The 16881-nt window shown below is 42.2% G+C and overlaps 1 protein-coding gene across 2 annotated transcripts; it reads left to right on the plus strand.

Annotated features, from left to right (window-relative positions):
• The first annotated feature begins 6701 nt into the window (after positions 1–6701).
• Positions 6702–16503, plus strand: LOC118946464 (uncharacterized). 2 transcript variants are annotated; one of them, XM_090228532.1, is made up of 8 exons: positions 6702–6869; positions 8122–8306; positions 8493–8566; positions 8980–9119; positions 9228–10597; positions 10714–10848; positions 13416–13500; positions 15253–16503. In XM_090228532.1, the coding sequence occupies exons 1-7, from the start codon at positions 6806–6808 to the stop codon at positions 13467–13469; spliced, it is 2022 nt and encodes a 673-aa protein (XP_090084658.1). In that variant the 5' UTR covers positions 6702–6805; the 3' UTR covers positions 13470–13500; positions 15253–16503. The 2 variants fall into 2 exon arrangements, with proteins under 2 accessions (XP_090084658.1, XP_090084659.1); XM_090228533.1 differs by lacking the exon at positions 13416–13500 and having other exon boundaries at positions 15253–15940.
• Positions 16504–16881: the final 378 nt, after the last annotated feature.

A 16881-nucleotide genomic window follows, 5' to 3' on the forward strand; every position in this document is an offset into this window, starting at 1 on the left:
ACTACTCCTGTCTCTCCTTCAAGATCCTGCACTACCTTGTCGGTCCATCTACGCTGGACCGGTTCGTCAGCTTCCTGCAGTGCCTTAATAGACTCTGGGGCGGAGGGCTGTTTTATGGACGAGACCTGGGCTCGGGAACATGACATTCCTCTCAGACAGTTAAAGGAGCCCACGGCCTTGTTCGCCCTGGATGGTAGTCCTCTCCCCAGGATTCAGCGTGAGACGCTACCTTTAACCCTCACTGTTTCTGGTAATCATAGTGAAACCATTTCTTTTTTAATTTTTCGTTCACCTTTTACACCTGTTGTTTTGGGCCATCCCTGGCTAGTTTGTCATAATCCTTCCATTAATTGGTCTAGTAATTCTATCCTCTCCTGGAACGTCTCTTGTCATGTGAAATGTTTAATGTCTGCTATCCCTCCTGTTTCCTCTGTCTCTTCTTCACAGGAGGAGCCTGGTGATTTGACAGGGGTGCCGGAGGAATATCACGATCTGCGCACGGTGTTCAGTCGGTCCAGGGCCACCTCTATTCCTCCACACCGGTCGTATGATTGTAGTATTGATCTCCTTCCGGGAACCACCCCCCCCCGGGGTAGACTATACTCTCTGTCGGCTCCCGAACGTAAGGCTCTCGAAGATTATTTGTCTGTAGCTCTTGACGCCGGTACCATAGTCCCCTCCTCCTCTCCCGCCGGAGCGGGGTTTTTTTTTTGTCAAGAAGAAGGACGGGTCTCTGCGCCCCTGCATAGATTATCGAGGGCTGAATGACATAACAGTGAAGAATCGTTATCCGCTTCCTCTTATGTCTTCAGCCTTCGAGATCCTGCAGGGAGCCAGGTTTTTCACTAAGTTGGACCTTCGTAACGCTTACCATCTCGTGCGCATCAGGGAGGGGGACGAGTGGAAGACGGCGTTTAACACTCCGTTAGGGCACTTTGAATACCGGGTTCTTCCTTTCGGCCTCGCTAACGCTCCAGCTGTCTTTCAGGCATTAGTCAATGATGTCCTGAGAGACATGCTGAACATCTTTGTTTTCGTTTACCTTGACGATATCCTGATTTTTTCACCGTCACTCCAGATTCATGTTCAGCACGTTCGACGTGTCCTCCAGCGCCTTTTAGAGAATTGTCTTTTTGTGAAGGCTGAGAAGTGCACTTTTCATGCCTCCTCCGTCACATTTCTCGGTTCTGTTATTTCCGCTGAAGGCATTAAGATGGATCCCGCTAAGGTCCAAGCTGTCATTGATTGGCCCGTCCCTAAGTCACGCGTCGAGCTGCAGCGCTTTCTCGGCTTCGCGAACTTCTATCGTCGTTTCATCCGTAATTTCGGTCAGGTGGCAGCTCCTCTCACAGCCCTTACTTCTGTCAAGACGTGCTTTAAGTGGTCCGTTTCCGCCCAGGGAGCTTTTGATCTCCTCAAGAATCGTTTTACATCCGCTCCTATCCTTGTTACACCTGACGTCTCTAGACAGTTCGTTGTCGAGGTTGACGCGTCAGAGGTGGGAGTGGGAGCCATCCTTTCTCAGCGCTCCCTCTCTGACGACAAGGTCCACCCATGCGCGTATTTTTCTCATCGCCTGTCGCCGTCGGAACGTAACTATGATGTGGGTAACCGCGAACTGCTCGCCATCCGGTTAGCCCTAGGCGAATGGCGACAGTGGTTGGAGGGGGCGACCGTTCCTTTTGTCGTTTGGACTGACCATAGGAACCTTGAGTACATCCGTTCTGCCAAACGACTTAATGCGCGTCAGGCGCGTTGGGCGCTGTTTTTCGCTCGTTTCGAGTTCGTGATTTCTTATCGTCCGGGCTCTAAGAACACCAAGCCTGATGCTTTGTCTCGTCTCTTCAGTTCTTCAGTAGCCTCCACTGACCCCGAGGGGATTCTCCCTGAGGGGCGTGTTGTCGGGTTGACTGTCTGGGGAATTGAGAGGCAGGTAAAGCAAGCACTCACTCAAACTCCGTCGCCGCGCGCTTGTCCTAGGAACCTTCTTTTCGTTCCCGTTCCTACTCGTCTGGCCGTTCTTCAGTGGGCTCACTCTGCCAAGTTAGCCGGCCACCCTGGCGTTCGGGGTACGCTTGCTTCCATTCGCCAGCGTTTGGTGGCCCACCCGGGAGCATGACACGCGTCGTTTCGTGGCTGCTTGTTCGGTCTGCGCGCAGACTAAGTCCAGTAACTCTCCTCCTGCCGGCCGTCTCAGGCCGCTTCCTATTCCCTCTCGACCGTGGTCTCACATCGCCTTAGATTTTGTCACCGGACTGCCTTCGTCAGCGGGGAAGACTGTTATTCTTACGGTTGTCGATAGGTTCTCTAAGGCGGCTCATTTCATTCCCCTTGCTAAGCTTCCTTCTGCTAAAGAGACGGCACAAATCATCATCGAGAATGTTTTCAGAATTCATGGCCTTCCGTCAGACGTCGTTTCGGACAGAGGTCCGCAATTCACGTCTCAATTTTGGAGGGAGTTTTGCCGTTTGATTGGGGCTTCCGTCAGTCTCTCTTCCGGCTTTCACCCCCAGTCTAACGGTCAAGCAGAACGGGCCAATCAGACTATTGGTCGCATGTTACGCAGTCTTTCTTTTCGCAACCCTGCGTCTTGGTCAGAACAGCTCCCCTGGGCAGAATACGCCCACAACTCGCTTCCTTCGTCTGCGACCGGGCTATCTCCTTTTCAGAGTAGCCTCGGGTACCAGCCTCCGTTGTTCTCATCTCAGTTCGCCGAGTCCAGCGTCCCCTCCGCTCAGGCTTTTGTCCAACGTTGCGAGCGCACCTGGAAGAGGGTCAGGTCTGCACTTTGCCGTTATAGGGCGCAGACTGTGAGAGCTGCTAATAAGCGTAGAACGAAGAGCCCTAGATATTGTCGCGGTCAGAGAGTTTGGCTCTCCACTCAGAACCTTCCCCTTAAGACGGCTTCTCGCAAGTTGACCCCGCGGTTCATTGGTCCATTCCGTATCTCTCAGGTCATTAATCCTGTCGCAGTGCGACTTCTTCTTCCGCGATATCTTCGTCGCGTCCACCCGGTCTTCCATGTCTCCTGTGTTAAGCCCGTTCTTCGCGCCCCCGCTCGTCTTCCCCCCCCCCCCCCCATCCTTGTCGAGGGCGCACCTATCTACAGGGTCCGTAAAATCTTGGACATGCGTCCTCGGGGCCGTGGTCATCAGTACCTAGTTGACTGGGAGGGGTACGGTCCTGAGGAGAGGAGTTGGGTTCCCTCTCGGGACGTGCTGGACCGTGCGCTGATTGATGATTTCCTCCGTTGCCGCCAGGTTTCCTCCTCGAGTGCGCCAGGAGGCGCTCGGTGAGTGGGGGGGTACTGTCATGTACTGTCATGTTGTCTTGTCTCTGTCCTTTCCCTTCACCCTGTCTCCCTCTGCTGGTCGTGTTAGGTTACCTTTTCTCCCCCGCTTTCCCCCAGCTGTCCCTTGTCTCCTCTAACTACCCATTCACCCCGTTCCCCACCTGTTCCCTTTTTCCCTCTGATTAGGTCCCTATATCTCTCTCTGTTTCTGCTCCTGTCCTTGTCGGATTCTTGTTTGTTTGTGTCATTCATGCCTGAACCAGACTGCCGTCATGTTTGCTGTAACCTTGTCCTGTCCTGTCGGAATCTGCCGGTCCATCTGAGCCTACCTATGTTTGGTAATTAAAGAAGCTCTGTTTAAGTTGATTCGCTTTTGGGTCCTCATTCACGCACCGTAACACTGAGAAAACACAAAATCAGAGTACAGTGTTGGAAAAACACCTATTTGGTTAGCCTTCTCAAGTCTCAATTGCATGCCTTCCTCTCTCCTCTGTTTAAAATGTTATTTAATAATGCTATCCGTACGCTAACACAACTAGTTAGCTATTCCAATAATAAGCAAGTTCTGTCTGACTGGCATCATAACAGAAGAATGGGATAAATGATGCTTTTAATCATCATTTTTATCTCGGTAGGCTTTTTATTTGAGAGAAACGGTGGTGTAGTTGACCCTGGTCAGTAAATCAACTGCTCTTCCCTCTGCCAGCCTCTAGCTGACTCGACAGTTAACCTGTCTACTTCTGGTGAATCTTTCATTTCTACAATTGACTATCTGTGATGTGCTAGATGTCTTGCTTAAGATGTATGTATAACAAATCCACTGGAGCTGATATGCGTGATCCATTTTTGCTGCAGCTTTCTGCCCCCCTGATTACTGAATCATTAACCCATATTTTTTTACCCGATGATTATATCTGGTACTATCCCCAAGGTTTGGAAGGCAGCCCATGTACTCCCCCTTCACAAAGGTGGTGATCCTTGTGACCTAAATCATTATCAGTCTAACACTCTTGCCTAGCTAAACTATTAGAATCCTTGATCAATTCTCACTTAAGATCTTTCTTATCTTTGAAATGTATTCTAAATGTCCATTAGTCAGGTTTTAGACCAGGTCATAGCACTATCTCTGCTGCATCCCTACTTATAAATGAGGTGGTTAACTGTATGGATAAAAGGCATCATTGTGCTGCCCTCTTCATTGACCTGTCAAAGGCTTTCGATACTGTTGATCACTCACTGCTAATTCAGAGGCTTTCCTCAATTGGCCTAGACCAGGCTGCATGCAACTGGTTTAAAAAGTGTGTCCATATTGATTGTGTCCCTGCTTCCAAATATCTGGGCATCTGGATAGATGAAAAGCTGCATTTTAATAACGATACTGAGGAGTTTGTTAAGAAGCTGAGCTCTTCTATAGAAATAGGTCCTGCCGCTAAATAGTTGAAAGCAGATTATTCAGTCGAAGTTCCTACACTCTAAAAATAAAAGGTTTTTGGAGTATCATTTAGGGGTTCTTCACATTGAAACTGTGTGGGAACCCCTATAAGTTCTTTGAAGATCTTCAAAGAACCGATTTTAATGGATCCTCGAGGAAGAACCCTATTATTATTATTATTATTAATAATAATAATAATAACATGCATAATAACAATAACACAATATTTTAGTTGTCAGTGATTATTATGATTTTAGAGGCTAAGCAAATATGAGGTAAACTCCCAGCAGAGCCCCAAATGCAATGGGAATACCCTCTTGCGTGTTGATGTTAATGTGTTGACGTTCTACGTATCCACAGCCAGAATGATTTTGCAGTGCATGGTGATCTAACAGGTAGCCTGTTATATTCATCAGAGGTGTAGGGAGGGTGAAGTCTGAGAATTCAAAAAATAGTAATTATAAAGATGATTAACAAAACATGCACACAACAGCATTCATAACTTGTTTTTTTTGTGGTAAATGTGAATGATTTTGTTTTTTTATATAATGGTTTTCATACTCATACCTTGTCCAGAATGTAGAGGCCTATGGAATTTTCATTGAAGATGTAAGGGAGGAGGATGGTACATGTGATCTGCTTAACATGCCAATACCAATTGACATACCTTTGTGTGCCCCCTTGTCTGCATACCTGCAGACACAGACACAAAGTGAGTAGTTCTGCACCCAATACGGCTAGCCTTCAACATATGCTTATAGCCTACATATTCTTACCTCTTTCTTGATTGATATCCATTGAATTGTGTCCATTTTCTGTTTTAGAAAGATTTGCACAAATATGTATAGATGGTATTATAAAACAACATCAATTTAGATCACACAAGGGACAAACCTTACCTTAAATTGAGGAGATCTTAAAATGTTTCAGTTAAGTGCCTGCACCAGCTATCGTTCTAAATTCAACTGTTTCATTTGGGCAGTTAGGTTCCTGCAAGACTAAGGAGGGTGGTCGATGAACCCCATCTCCTATGGGGTTCTTGGAAGAACCTTTTGGTGGCAATTTTCAGTACCAAGAACCCTTAGATTCTTGAAGAACTTTGAGGATCTTAAGAAGAACCCTTGTTGAACCCCTCATTATTTGAGTTAATCGGTCCTAGACTATGGCAACATCCTCTATATGAACGCAGCTGCCACTTCATTAAAGCGCTTTATTACAGGCGACAATTTTTGTACTCATCACTGCATTCTCTACCAGAAAGTTGGTTGGCCCTCTTTGATGTCACGTAGGTTGATACAAACTATGCTTTCGTGTATAAAGCCCTTTTTTCAAAAGGTCTCACTCTACCTAACATCCTTATTAAACTTTAGACATACGAGTTACCACACCCTGTCTCAGGGATGTCTAACTGGGAATTACTTTGGCCTCTACTGAGTTAGGTAAATCAGCTTTTAGTTTTTGTTGCACCTTATTTGTGGAACAATCTTCAAAATGTTGTTAAAAGTGATGTTCTGGTGCCTCTAGGGTAATTCAGAAAGCTGATTGAGGACCTTTTTACTGATGAATGTGTTTGTTTTTTAAAGACCATGTTTTTGTTCCTGCTTGCATTTTTGAATTTATGTTTTAAAGTGTGTATTCTCAGTCATTTATGTAATTCAGGGCTCATCTGTAAATGACACCTTGGTCTCAGTATGACTCCCAGATCAAATAATTGTTAAATAAATTGCAGCCCAGCCAACGATTTACACAAGTGTCAGGACAAATATAGATATCATTTTTTTTTCTGATCCAATTCAGTGTATTGTGTGTACAGGTCAAACAAATGTGCCTTGATGCTATATCTCAAGAATCACAGAAGCAAACAGAGTTGAGGTATGATTCACCTCTCACTCAGTTTTATCCCGGCCCAGCCTCAGACCCACGTGGCAATTGAGTTAGGTTAACCCATATAAAAGACTGGTACCTCACCCTGCAGATGACAAATTCCACTCATCATTGAAAAGTCCATACTTGAGAAGTTAAATAGTTTGTATAATACATTTGGTTGAATTTGTTTAAATAGCCTGATTTTAATCATCAAGATGGTACGACCTTCGACTAACCTTTTGAGGACTACACAATGCATTTTAGTATTTGCCATCTCAGGTAAGAAAACTCATTCAGTTAAGTAAATACAACATTAGTGTTGCTTTATGGAAAAAGGAAGGAGAAATGTTTCTGTAGCTTGAAGTTGGAAAAATGTCACACTTGACTTGCCCTAACATCAACCCCTACAAAAGAATGGACTGGTGATTGTCTTGGTGTTGATTCAGGTATATTTGACTGATTTTAAGTGGGAAAAGATGGCCTAAAAGATGGACTTGAAAATACAATTATTTTGAAACATATCCATAATTCAATTCAATCTACTTTGGTTTGGTTAATTTGAGCTAAAATGACAATGGTCCTTGTATACTGTAGTCTTAGTCCCAACCCTAAATGCCTTGCATATTAATGACAGTGATGGAATCGCTCGAGTGTTCTCTACACTCAGATCTCCATGAGTTGATCATCCCACAACAACTAATTAGCAAAGTCAATCTAAGTCCAAACACTTTTGAGAGGGGTATTGTTCTTCAATTGATGTCTGATGCGAATATAGTAATCTAAGCTAAAGAGTAATGAGGATAGAGTAATCCGGTACACATTGAATTCTATGTCGGGCATAAATGAGTGTTTGAATAGGAAAGTTTCCTTTTATGACCTCTACAGGCCTGAATGTTAAATAAAATAAAATTTAACTTTACGGGTTGTACGTGTCCTTTTACAGGTAGGAATGTGACACAATATACAGTATCCCCAGAAAAGGGGATAAAACTATACAGCCAACGGCTAACTCTATGTGTGTGTACAGATGTAGGATCTTAATCTCTTTTGCTGCTGAGAATTTTCCTGCACTTTTACTTTCCTGACTTTATTGTCTCCACAAGTCAATTTTATTGCAGCATCATGTACACGTTTAAAGTGGCGTTTAAATACAGTAGACAACAAATGGACAATACAAAAATCATAACAGTTACATACACAGCAGGAAATGCAAACTTGTCATGTCTTCAAGATTTTAAAAGGCTTCTAAAAGTGTGTAATTGATCTAGTTGATTTGCCCTCACATAAAATGTATCAACCCCAACAGGAAGTGTCCATTTAATTGTAATACGTTTAATAATTCACATTTCCTATTGCTGCAGGATTATTTTCTTGCTGTAGCAAACTGGCTCAAATTAAGACTTGACATCTATCTGTTAGCACTTTAGGCTCCCTCAAATATCCTCTGACTCCCAAGATGAAAGTTTGTCCACCTTACACTTTAGCCTTAATTTATCCACTTGAGTAAGGTGTATCTTTTTGCTTCTCACAGGTGCCCTGTGTGCCAGCTTCTTTCGAGTGCCCCGTTCAGTCACCCCAGCGGGTATGAGCACCACCCCCACAGCAAAAATGGCCTACCAGATCTGCTTGGAGATCATCAATCGTGTCTTCAATGACTCCCTGTTGAGTCCAAATTCTAAGGACTACAAGAAAATGTATGACGAGGTCAACCAATTGGTAAGCTTGAGAACCATGCCTTGAATTAAACAATACCACTATACCACAGCAAGGACCTATGGGCTGTTCTGGCCTTGTCCAAGGCTGACTTACTTACTTACAGCAATTATAACAGCAGGAATGATCTCTGAATGGGATGGTCTCATGACAATGATGGAAATGGTGGACTAATGTAGTATTTTGCAGCTTGCTGAAGTCTATGGGTGTCGTACGTGCTCAACAGGATCCGTTTATGAGGGCATTGCAACAATGACTTTCAGGTACAGTAAGCTTGGCTGAGTCACCTGGATCCTCAATCTGCTTTTAAGAGGATGTGTCACTAAAGTATAAACACTGTATTTATATCTGTCCTTGACTTAGATAGAAACGTTAAATTATGACTTGGAATGACATGTCTCGTCTAAACTACATAATCTCATAAAAATTATAGCTTCAATGACGCAATATCCTTAATGTTAAATTTTGGTGGGTTAGGGTAGAGACATATCAAACTTTGAAACAAAACAAAAACATTGAAAATGGCTGTGCCTCACGCAGGGCCAAACTTATGATATTCTGGTTTGCAAGCCGTGTTTAATGCCCGCAATCCACCGGATCAAGGTTGGGTGTTGGATTTGTTATTATACTGTATTATCTTTAACTTTCTTAATTTTCTGAATCTTATCTTTCACAGTCATGGATCAGTGATAGCAAACGCTACCATAGTTTTCTACACAGAGGGTATCAATCAATGGGTGGTCAAGTATCTCTTCCTGAAACATATCAAAGACAATCCTTCTGCCGTTCTCCAGATAAATTCAAATTATACCGAATGTAAGACATACAAATATACCAATTGTATTTTTACATAATGTAATATTTATTGATTCATTACTCTGATTGAATGTTTTACCTGAGTGAGTTCCTCTTTTCTCTGTTCAGTTCAAGCAACACCAGTACCAGCCGTGGTTCCAAACATAACCATCCCCACCACACCTGCTAAAATCATAACAAATACGACTCCCATGTCTACAACCACTACTACTAACCAGCCAACAACCACTACTACTAACCAGCCAACAAACACTACTACTAAACAGCCAACAACCACTACTACTAAACAGCCAACAACCACTACTACTAACCAGCCAACAAACACTACTACTAAACAGCCAACAACCACTACTACTAAACAGCCAACAACTACTACTACTAAACAGCCAACAACCACTACTACTAAACAGCCAACAACCACTACTACTAAACAGCCAACAACCACTACTACTAAACAGCCAACAACCACTACTACTAAACAGCCAACAACCACTACTACTAAACAGCCAACAACCACTACTACTAATCAGCCAACAACCACTACTACTAAACAGCCAACAACCACTACTACTAAACAGCCAAAAACCACTACTACTAAACAGCCAACAACCACTACTACTAACCAGCCAACAAACACTACTACTAAACAGCCAACAACCACTACTACTAAACAGCCAACAACCACTACTACTAAACAGCCAACAACCACTACTACTAATCAGCCAACAACCACTACTACTAACCAGCCAACAACCACTACTACTAACCAGCCAACAACCACTACTACTAATCAGCCAACAACCACTACTACTAAAGAGCCAACAACCACTACTACTAAACAGCCAACAACCACTACTACTAAACAGCCAACAACCACTACTACTAAACAGCCAACAACCACTACTACTAAACAGCCAACAACCACTACTACTAAACAGCCAACAACCACTACTACTAAACAGCCAACAACCACTACTACTAAACAGCCAACAACCACTCCATTGGCTACAACTACGAAAGATCCCTCATTTGACAAAACCAAAGAAGGTCCAATTGGCGTTGCAACCGTCTCTACCACTATAGGCAGTGGGAAGAGAAACGATAGTGCACGCAGTACATCCAGTGCTACATCTACTTTATCTTCAGTGATAACCGATGGCTCAGGAGGAAACAACAGGACCAATACAACTTTTCCACCAACCACAAGTCATGGTGCCAGTACTTCACCTGGGAGGGTGGACTCAGCAAAAACCAGTAAGAGATCAACCACCTCCCCATCTGGCGGTTCTACTAAACGTCCCCTGAAGCCTTCCACCAGGCCTCAGTCAAGCACCACAACTAAATCTAGCACAACTGCCAACGTTGCTTCCGGGGGTAATGGTGGTGGTTTCAGAGACTGGGTACCGGGATGGGCCATTGCTCTGTTGGTGTTAGCCGCTGTCATCCTGCTACTCCTCATTATCATCTTCATCATGATGGTGAGTAACCTGCATGGTATTTTGTGTCCATTCAGAAACAAATATTTTGTGATACTTTAACGCAAACAGTTTTCCGCAATGTCTGATAGCTTTCTTATACGTTGCTCTCTCAACAGGTGGTGCGTTGGTGCTGTAAAAGGTCAAAAGATGAAAAAAAGAGCACCCCCAACATCGGCTCTTTCCCCGGACATGTCTCCCATGGCCCCCAGTACCAGCCGGAGCAACCCAATGGAAAGACCTTTGAGACCATTGTAAGAATACCTCTAAACATGAAATCTGATCATCTGATCATGCACTTATAGTGGTCTACCTCAACATAGCCTTTATCTGCCATTGGCGCTGGAAATGTTGAATATTACAGCAGCTAATATTACTAATACCACATTTAGTACAATACAGTGCCTTGCACTACAATACAATGCCTTTCATCCCCCTTGGCGTTTTTCATATTTTGTTGCATTACAACCTGTAATTTAAATAGATTTTTATTTGGATTTCATGTAATGGACATACACAAAATAGTCCAAATTGTTGAAGTGAAATTTAAAAAATGACTTATTTCAGACAATTCTAAAGAATTTAAAACGGAAAAGTGGTGCGTGCATATGTATTCACCCCTTTTGCTACGAAGCCCCTAAATAAGATCTGGTGCAACCAATTACCTTCAGAAGTCACATAATTAGTTAAATAAAGTCCACCTGTGTGCAATCTAAGTGTCACATGATCTGTCACATGATCTCAGTATATCTAAACCTGTTCTGAAAGGTGTGCAACACTACTAAGCAATGGGCACCACGAAGCAAGCGGCACCATGAAGACCAAGAAGCTCTCCAAACAGGTCAGGGACAAAGTTGTGGAAAAGTACAGATCAGGGTAGGGTTATAAAAAACGATCAGAAACTTTGAACACCACTTTGGAGCACCATTAAATCCATTAGTAAAAAAATTGAAGGAATATGGCATCACAACAAACCTGTCAAGAGATGGCTGCCCACCAAAATTCGCAGACTAGGCAAGGAAGGCATTAATCAGAGAGGCAACAAAGAGACCAAAGATAACCCCGAAGGAGCTGCAAAGCTCCACAGCAGAGATTGGAGTATCTGTTCATAGTATCTGTTCATAGGACCACAATTGGCCTAGCGTCGTCCGGGTTAGGGAAGGTTTGGCCGGTAGGGATATCCTTGTCTCATCGCGCACTAGCGACTCCTATGGCGGGCCGGGCACAGTGCACGCTAACCAGGTCGCCAGGTGCACTGTGTTTCCATCCGACACATTGGTGCGGCTGGCTTCCGGGTTGGATGCGCGCTGTGTTAAGAAGCAGTGCGGCTTGGTTGGGTTGTGTTTCGGAGGACGCATGGCTTTCGACCTTCATCTTTCCCGAGCCCGTACGGGAGTTGTAGCGATGAGACAAGATAGTAACTACTAACAATTGGATACCATGAAATTGGGGAGAAAAGGGGCTAAAATTCAACAACAATTTTTTTTTAGCTTTTTGGCCATCAAGGAAAACGCTAAGTCTGGCGCAAAAACAACACCTATCATCACCCTGAGAACACCATCCACACAGTGAAGCATGGTGGTGGCAGCATCATGCTGTGGGGAGGTTTTTCTTCTGCAGGGACTGGGAAACTGGTCAGAATTGAAGGAATGATGGATGGCACTCAATACAGGGAAATTCTTGAGGGAAACCTGTTTCAGTCTTCATGAGATTTGAGACTGGGACGGAGGTTTACCTTCACCTTCCAGCAGGACAATGAGTCTAAGCATACGGCTAAAGCAACACTTGTGTGGTTTAAGGGGAAACATTTAAACGTCTTGGAATGGCATAGTCAAACTCCAGACCTCAATCCAATTAAGAATCTGTGGTATGACTTAAAGAGTGTTGTACACCAATGGAACCCATCCAACTTGAAGGAGCTGGAGCAGTTTTGCCTTGAAGAATGGGCAAACATCCCAGTGGCTAGATGTGCCAAGCTTATAGAGACATACCCCAAGAGACTTGCAGCTGTAATTGCTGCAAAAGGTTGCTCTACAAAGTATTGACTCTGGGGTGGTGAATAGTTATGCATGCACAAGTTTTCGTTTTTTTGTCGTATTTCTTGTTTGTTTCACAAGAAAAAATATTTTGCATCTTCAAAGTGTTGTGCATGTTGTGTGAATCAAATGATATAACCCCCCCCCCAAAAAAATCAATTTTAATTCCAGGTTGTAAGGCAACAAAATAGGAAAAATACCAAGGGGGGTGAATACTTTCGCAAGCCACTGTACAATACAAATGAATCAAATTGGCCTGGCCCCCTCTGTACATTTGATGATACTTAATATGATCAACAACAAAAGAATAGGAACAATAATAGTTTTGATAATCTACAATCCAGCTTCCTCTTTAATCTTAGTGGCCTTCCTTTTGGCCTTCGGTCTTCCTTTGGGGCTATCTCTGAGTAAAGTATGTTATCAAAGCACTCTAGTGTCCGGATGTAAGAACTCAAGTGCATCTTGATGTCAAAAGCTATGGTTATCTGTAATAGCAACAAATAGAAAGAACCATATAGTGGGGGAAACAATGTGGCATACCTCTACAAAACCACATCACGGCAACAGCTGCAAATTGAAAAGCCAGAGTGAAAGACTTTAAACCAAATATTTGAATTACTGTGAGTGTTAAGTGTATTGGACTAACAATGCTGAATGGATTTCATGAACTTCACCTACATCATTTTGCATACGTTTAGTGAGGATGGGATAATCTGACAATAGACATTAGAGGAAGGGTTGTTTTGAAAGGAAGTTCTGAAATGAATGCATCTGTCTGATCTCAGCAGGATGAGCCCCGAAAGAAGAATAAAACAGGCATGTACATAGTGAACCCCTGATCAGGAAGATGTGGAGGTGACATACCAACAGGTACCTAAATCCAACACAGCTTCTGATTTTTTTATTTTACCTTTATTTAACCAGGCAAGTCAGTTAAGAACAAATTCTTATTTTCAATGACAAACTGCCTGTTCAGGGGCAGAACGACAAATTTGTACCTTGTCAGCTCGGGGGTTTGAACTCGCAACCTTCCGGTTACTAGTCCAACGCTCTAACCACTAGGCTACCCTGCCGTGATGTTAACCGACCCACAATCTAAGACCTCTCCGGATTGGTTGTGAATTTTATGTCACTAAAATATGGCTTAAAATATCATTGACCTGTGACATGCAAATAACATATTGCTCAGGATTGTTGTGACAGCCACATTTTGCGTGTTCAAGTTCAGGTACATATGGATACTTGATTGAATGATGTCTGCAGGTTCCACCTATTGACAGTATCCATATCCCATTGTCCCAATCTACTGCTTTTCCCAGTTGTCATCATAGCATCAAGAATAATGTTCCAAGACACTTGCAAAACACAAAGAGCAGTAACGAAAGGACTAAGAAAGAAGGAAGGGCCAGAAAACTTTGGGCTCAAGTGCTTACCACAGGGACAAATGGGTAGAGCGAGCCCTTTCAGCTTAAACAAATGTAACCAAGCCACACAGTACACAGCCATATAATCCAAATAATAGGAGAGAAGCGTAATGCAAACAAATGCATTCAGCTTTGCTCTTTGCTGTTGTTATTAATGCATATCAAGTCAACCTCATAATACTGCTCTTTAATGGCTTTTACAAACGCAGCAGGTTACACACAAGCAGAGCACACACACACACACATCAAACTATTTAAAATACACTACACAGCGGAGAGAGTTACAGGACATAGTCAGGTAATCACATTGCAGGAATTTATGCAAATAATTTGCAGCACAAAAATGAAATACATGTGTTTTCATTGTGTTGAGTGTCACGTGCACATTGATGGAATGATAGAACACATTCAATCTAATTTGCAATCTGTAGCTTAGTTTTGTTGACATCCAATTGGCCTGCTATGGCCAAAGAGGAGTCCAATTAGAACAGTTGGTCTTTCCTATTTGATATCAGATTATGTTGGATCAGTACCCAGCTTGTCCATTCACAGCAACGCCCTACAATCTTTTATGCCACTATATGTCACTCTTACAAAAGCTTATAAGGGATACTTCCTGTGAATGGCACCCAGCACCATTGTTGTGTTGGTGATTGATACCCCTGTACTTACTTTGGTAGTAAAGGCGGCAGATTGACTCACACCTGCATTCTAGTGGCCCTGCCCAGTGCATGCCAATCATATTCATAATATCCTTAAATGTAATGGATATATCTTGTATGGGAAGAAGCCTATACAATGCTGCCTCTCCCCACCTCCCATTGTGAGTCATTCATTGGCCAATCTGTTCCCATATGAGGCTCAATCGAAATGAGTCATTATCTTTGACGAATGGCAAAAAAACATTGATTGATTGTCCACCTTGTGTGTGTGGTTTGAATAACCTGTCATTTTCAGTGTAAATGACCAGTAAATTGGGTTCAATGAGAATATGTAATATTGACATGAACAAGCAATTAAATTATTGTGAGAATCAACAGTAGGGCCTTGGTTCCATACTATGGGGGAGAATGTTTATTAATAGGTCTGGTCAAGCCAAACCCCCTTGAACAATATTACTATGTTCTTGCTTGATCAAGAAAATAATAATCTATCTGATATGACAGATATTAATGATAATCGTTATTTATTTTTTCAGGCAAACTCTGGTCAACAGAACAAAAGCAGATAAGGATGAGCTACAAGCAAAATCAAATCACAGCCCCTGTAGATATGTATAGTTTATCAGGAATGTAGTATGTTATATTTTAAGAATGAAAATGATCGGAATGAATGGTTTCATACTTTTTTATTTATTACACTTTTGTTTGTGCATAAATATTGGGCAACCTTGCTAGTATTTGTATTACTCTATGTGACGTCATCATCTTTGACCCTGTTATCAAGGCAAACAGCATCTTTATTACATTCTGACTTGTCCATTGGTACAAAACAATATTGGTACACACATCTCAGATGTTTTGCTTTGCATCTTATGTACCTGTTCAGTTGTATAATGTTAAAGATTATTGTTAAAAAATATATGTAAAAATCAGAGTGCATTCCTTAATTGGTCAGATATTTGAATAGGGAGTTTACACTAATAATGTGATAACTTGCAAAATGGAAATGAATCCTAACTTGACTTGAGATCCCATTGATGTCAATGGAAGATTTGCAAAAACTCAAGTTACATGCACAGATCTTAAGTTAGTTTTGGGAGTTGAGCACTACACATCATTAGTGTCCTTGATTTCTGTGTATTGAGTTTGTGTCACATCATGTTATATACAGTTTAATAGAAGACTTCTTTGAAGTGTCCTCATTAAAGTGACAGTTCACTCCAACATCAAAGTTGCTATTTTTCTACCTTAAAAGTAGTTTCATGTAGAAATAACTACATGCTTCAAGTAATCTAATCTGAAGTCATTCAAAATGCATGCAATCCCAAGTATCCTTTGAGTTACATGAAATTTGGTTTAGGCTTTATTGATTTACAGAAATAGGATGTGGGCTGGTACAAAGTAGATTCATTAATGAAAATGCATTCAACCGCTTACCTCTGTCCGTGTAATCTACACACCCCACCCTTAAAGGAAGGATACGCCTTTTAAATGGCAACTTCATATTTATTTGAACCCAATGCAAATACCATTAACATTATGTAAGCAGACAGGTTGTTTAGCATTTGTGTGGTATGTGAGTAATGTGTGAATGACACGATGCTCCAAGAAAATTATATATCTCTCCATCCATCTCACTGTAAGATGCAAGTGTCGTGGAGGTGGTTGGATGAAGTACTTTGAAACATGAACTATCTTTGCATGATGAACCTGGCTGAGATCTGAAAACCTGTGCTTAGTATTTATTTTTAATCATTATTAAATATTAAATTAAGATTAATGCTTTATTAAACATTGTGGCGTGTTTTGTTTTGTCTTGCAATGCATTTATTTTTACTCAAATAAAATATATGAAAACCAAATATGTACTTAATGCTTTAGCTCAGCAGGCTAACCGTCTGTTGGAGTGCAGACATTCAAAACGAGGTTCAAACCCAGTTGGTATTATAGGTGTATATACTTTATATATCCGGAATAAGAAGGATATATATATATAAACTGTACATAAATATAATAAACCTGTTAAAATCCTCCTTTACAACCATGAACACCAAATCCACATTGTGCTGGTGCATTATGAGTTGTAAAGTACAGAGTCAATACACGATTGGGAAAGTAAACAGTCTACAGAATAAAACAGTCCTTCAGACCATAATCCCTCTAAG

The sequence above is a fragment of the Oncorhynchus mykiss genome, chromosome 30 (genome assembly GCF_057628025.1).
Source record: "Oncorhynchus mykiss isolate SJ-2025 chromosome 30, ASM5762802v1, whole genome shotgun sequence".
NCBI classification, from domain to species: Eukaryota; Metazoa; Chordata; class Actinopteri; order Salmoniformes; family Salmonidae; genus Oncorhynchus; species Oncorhynchus mykiss.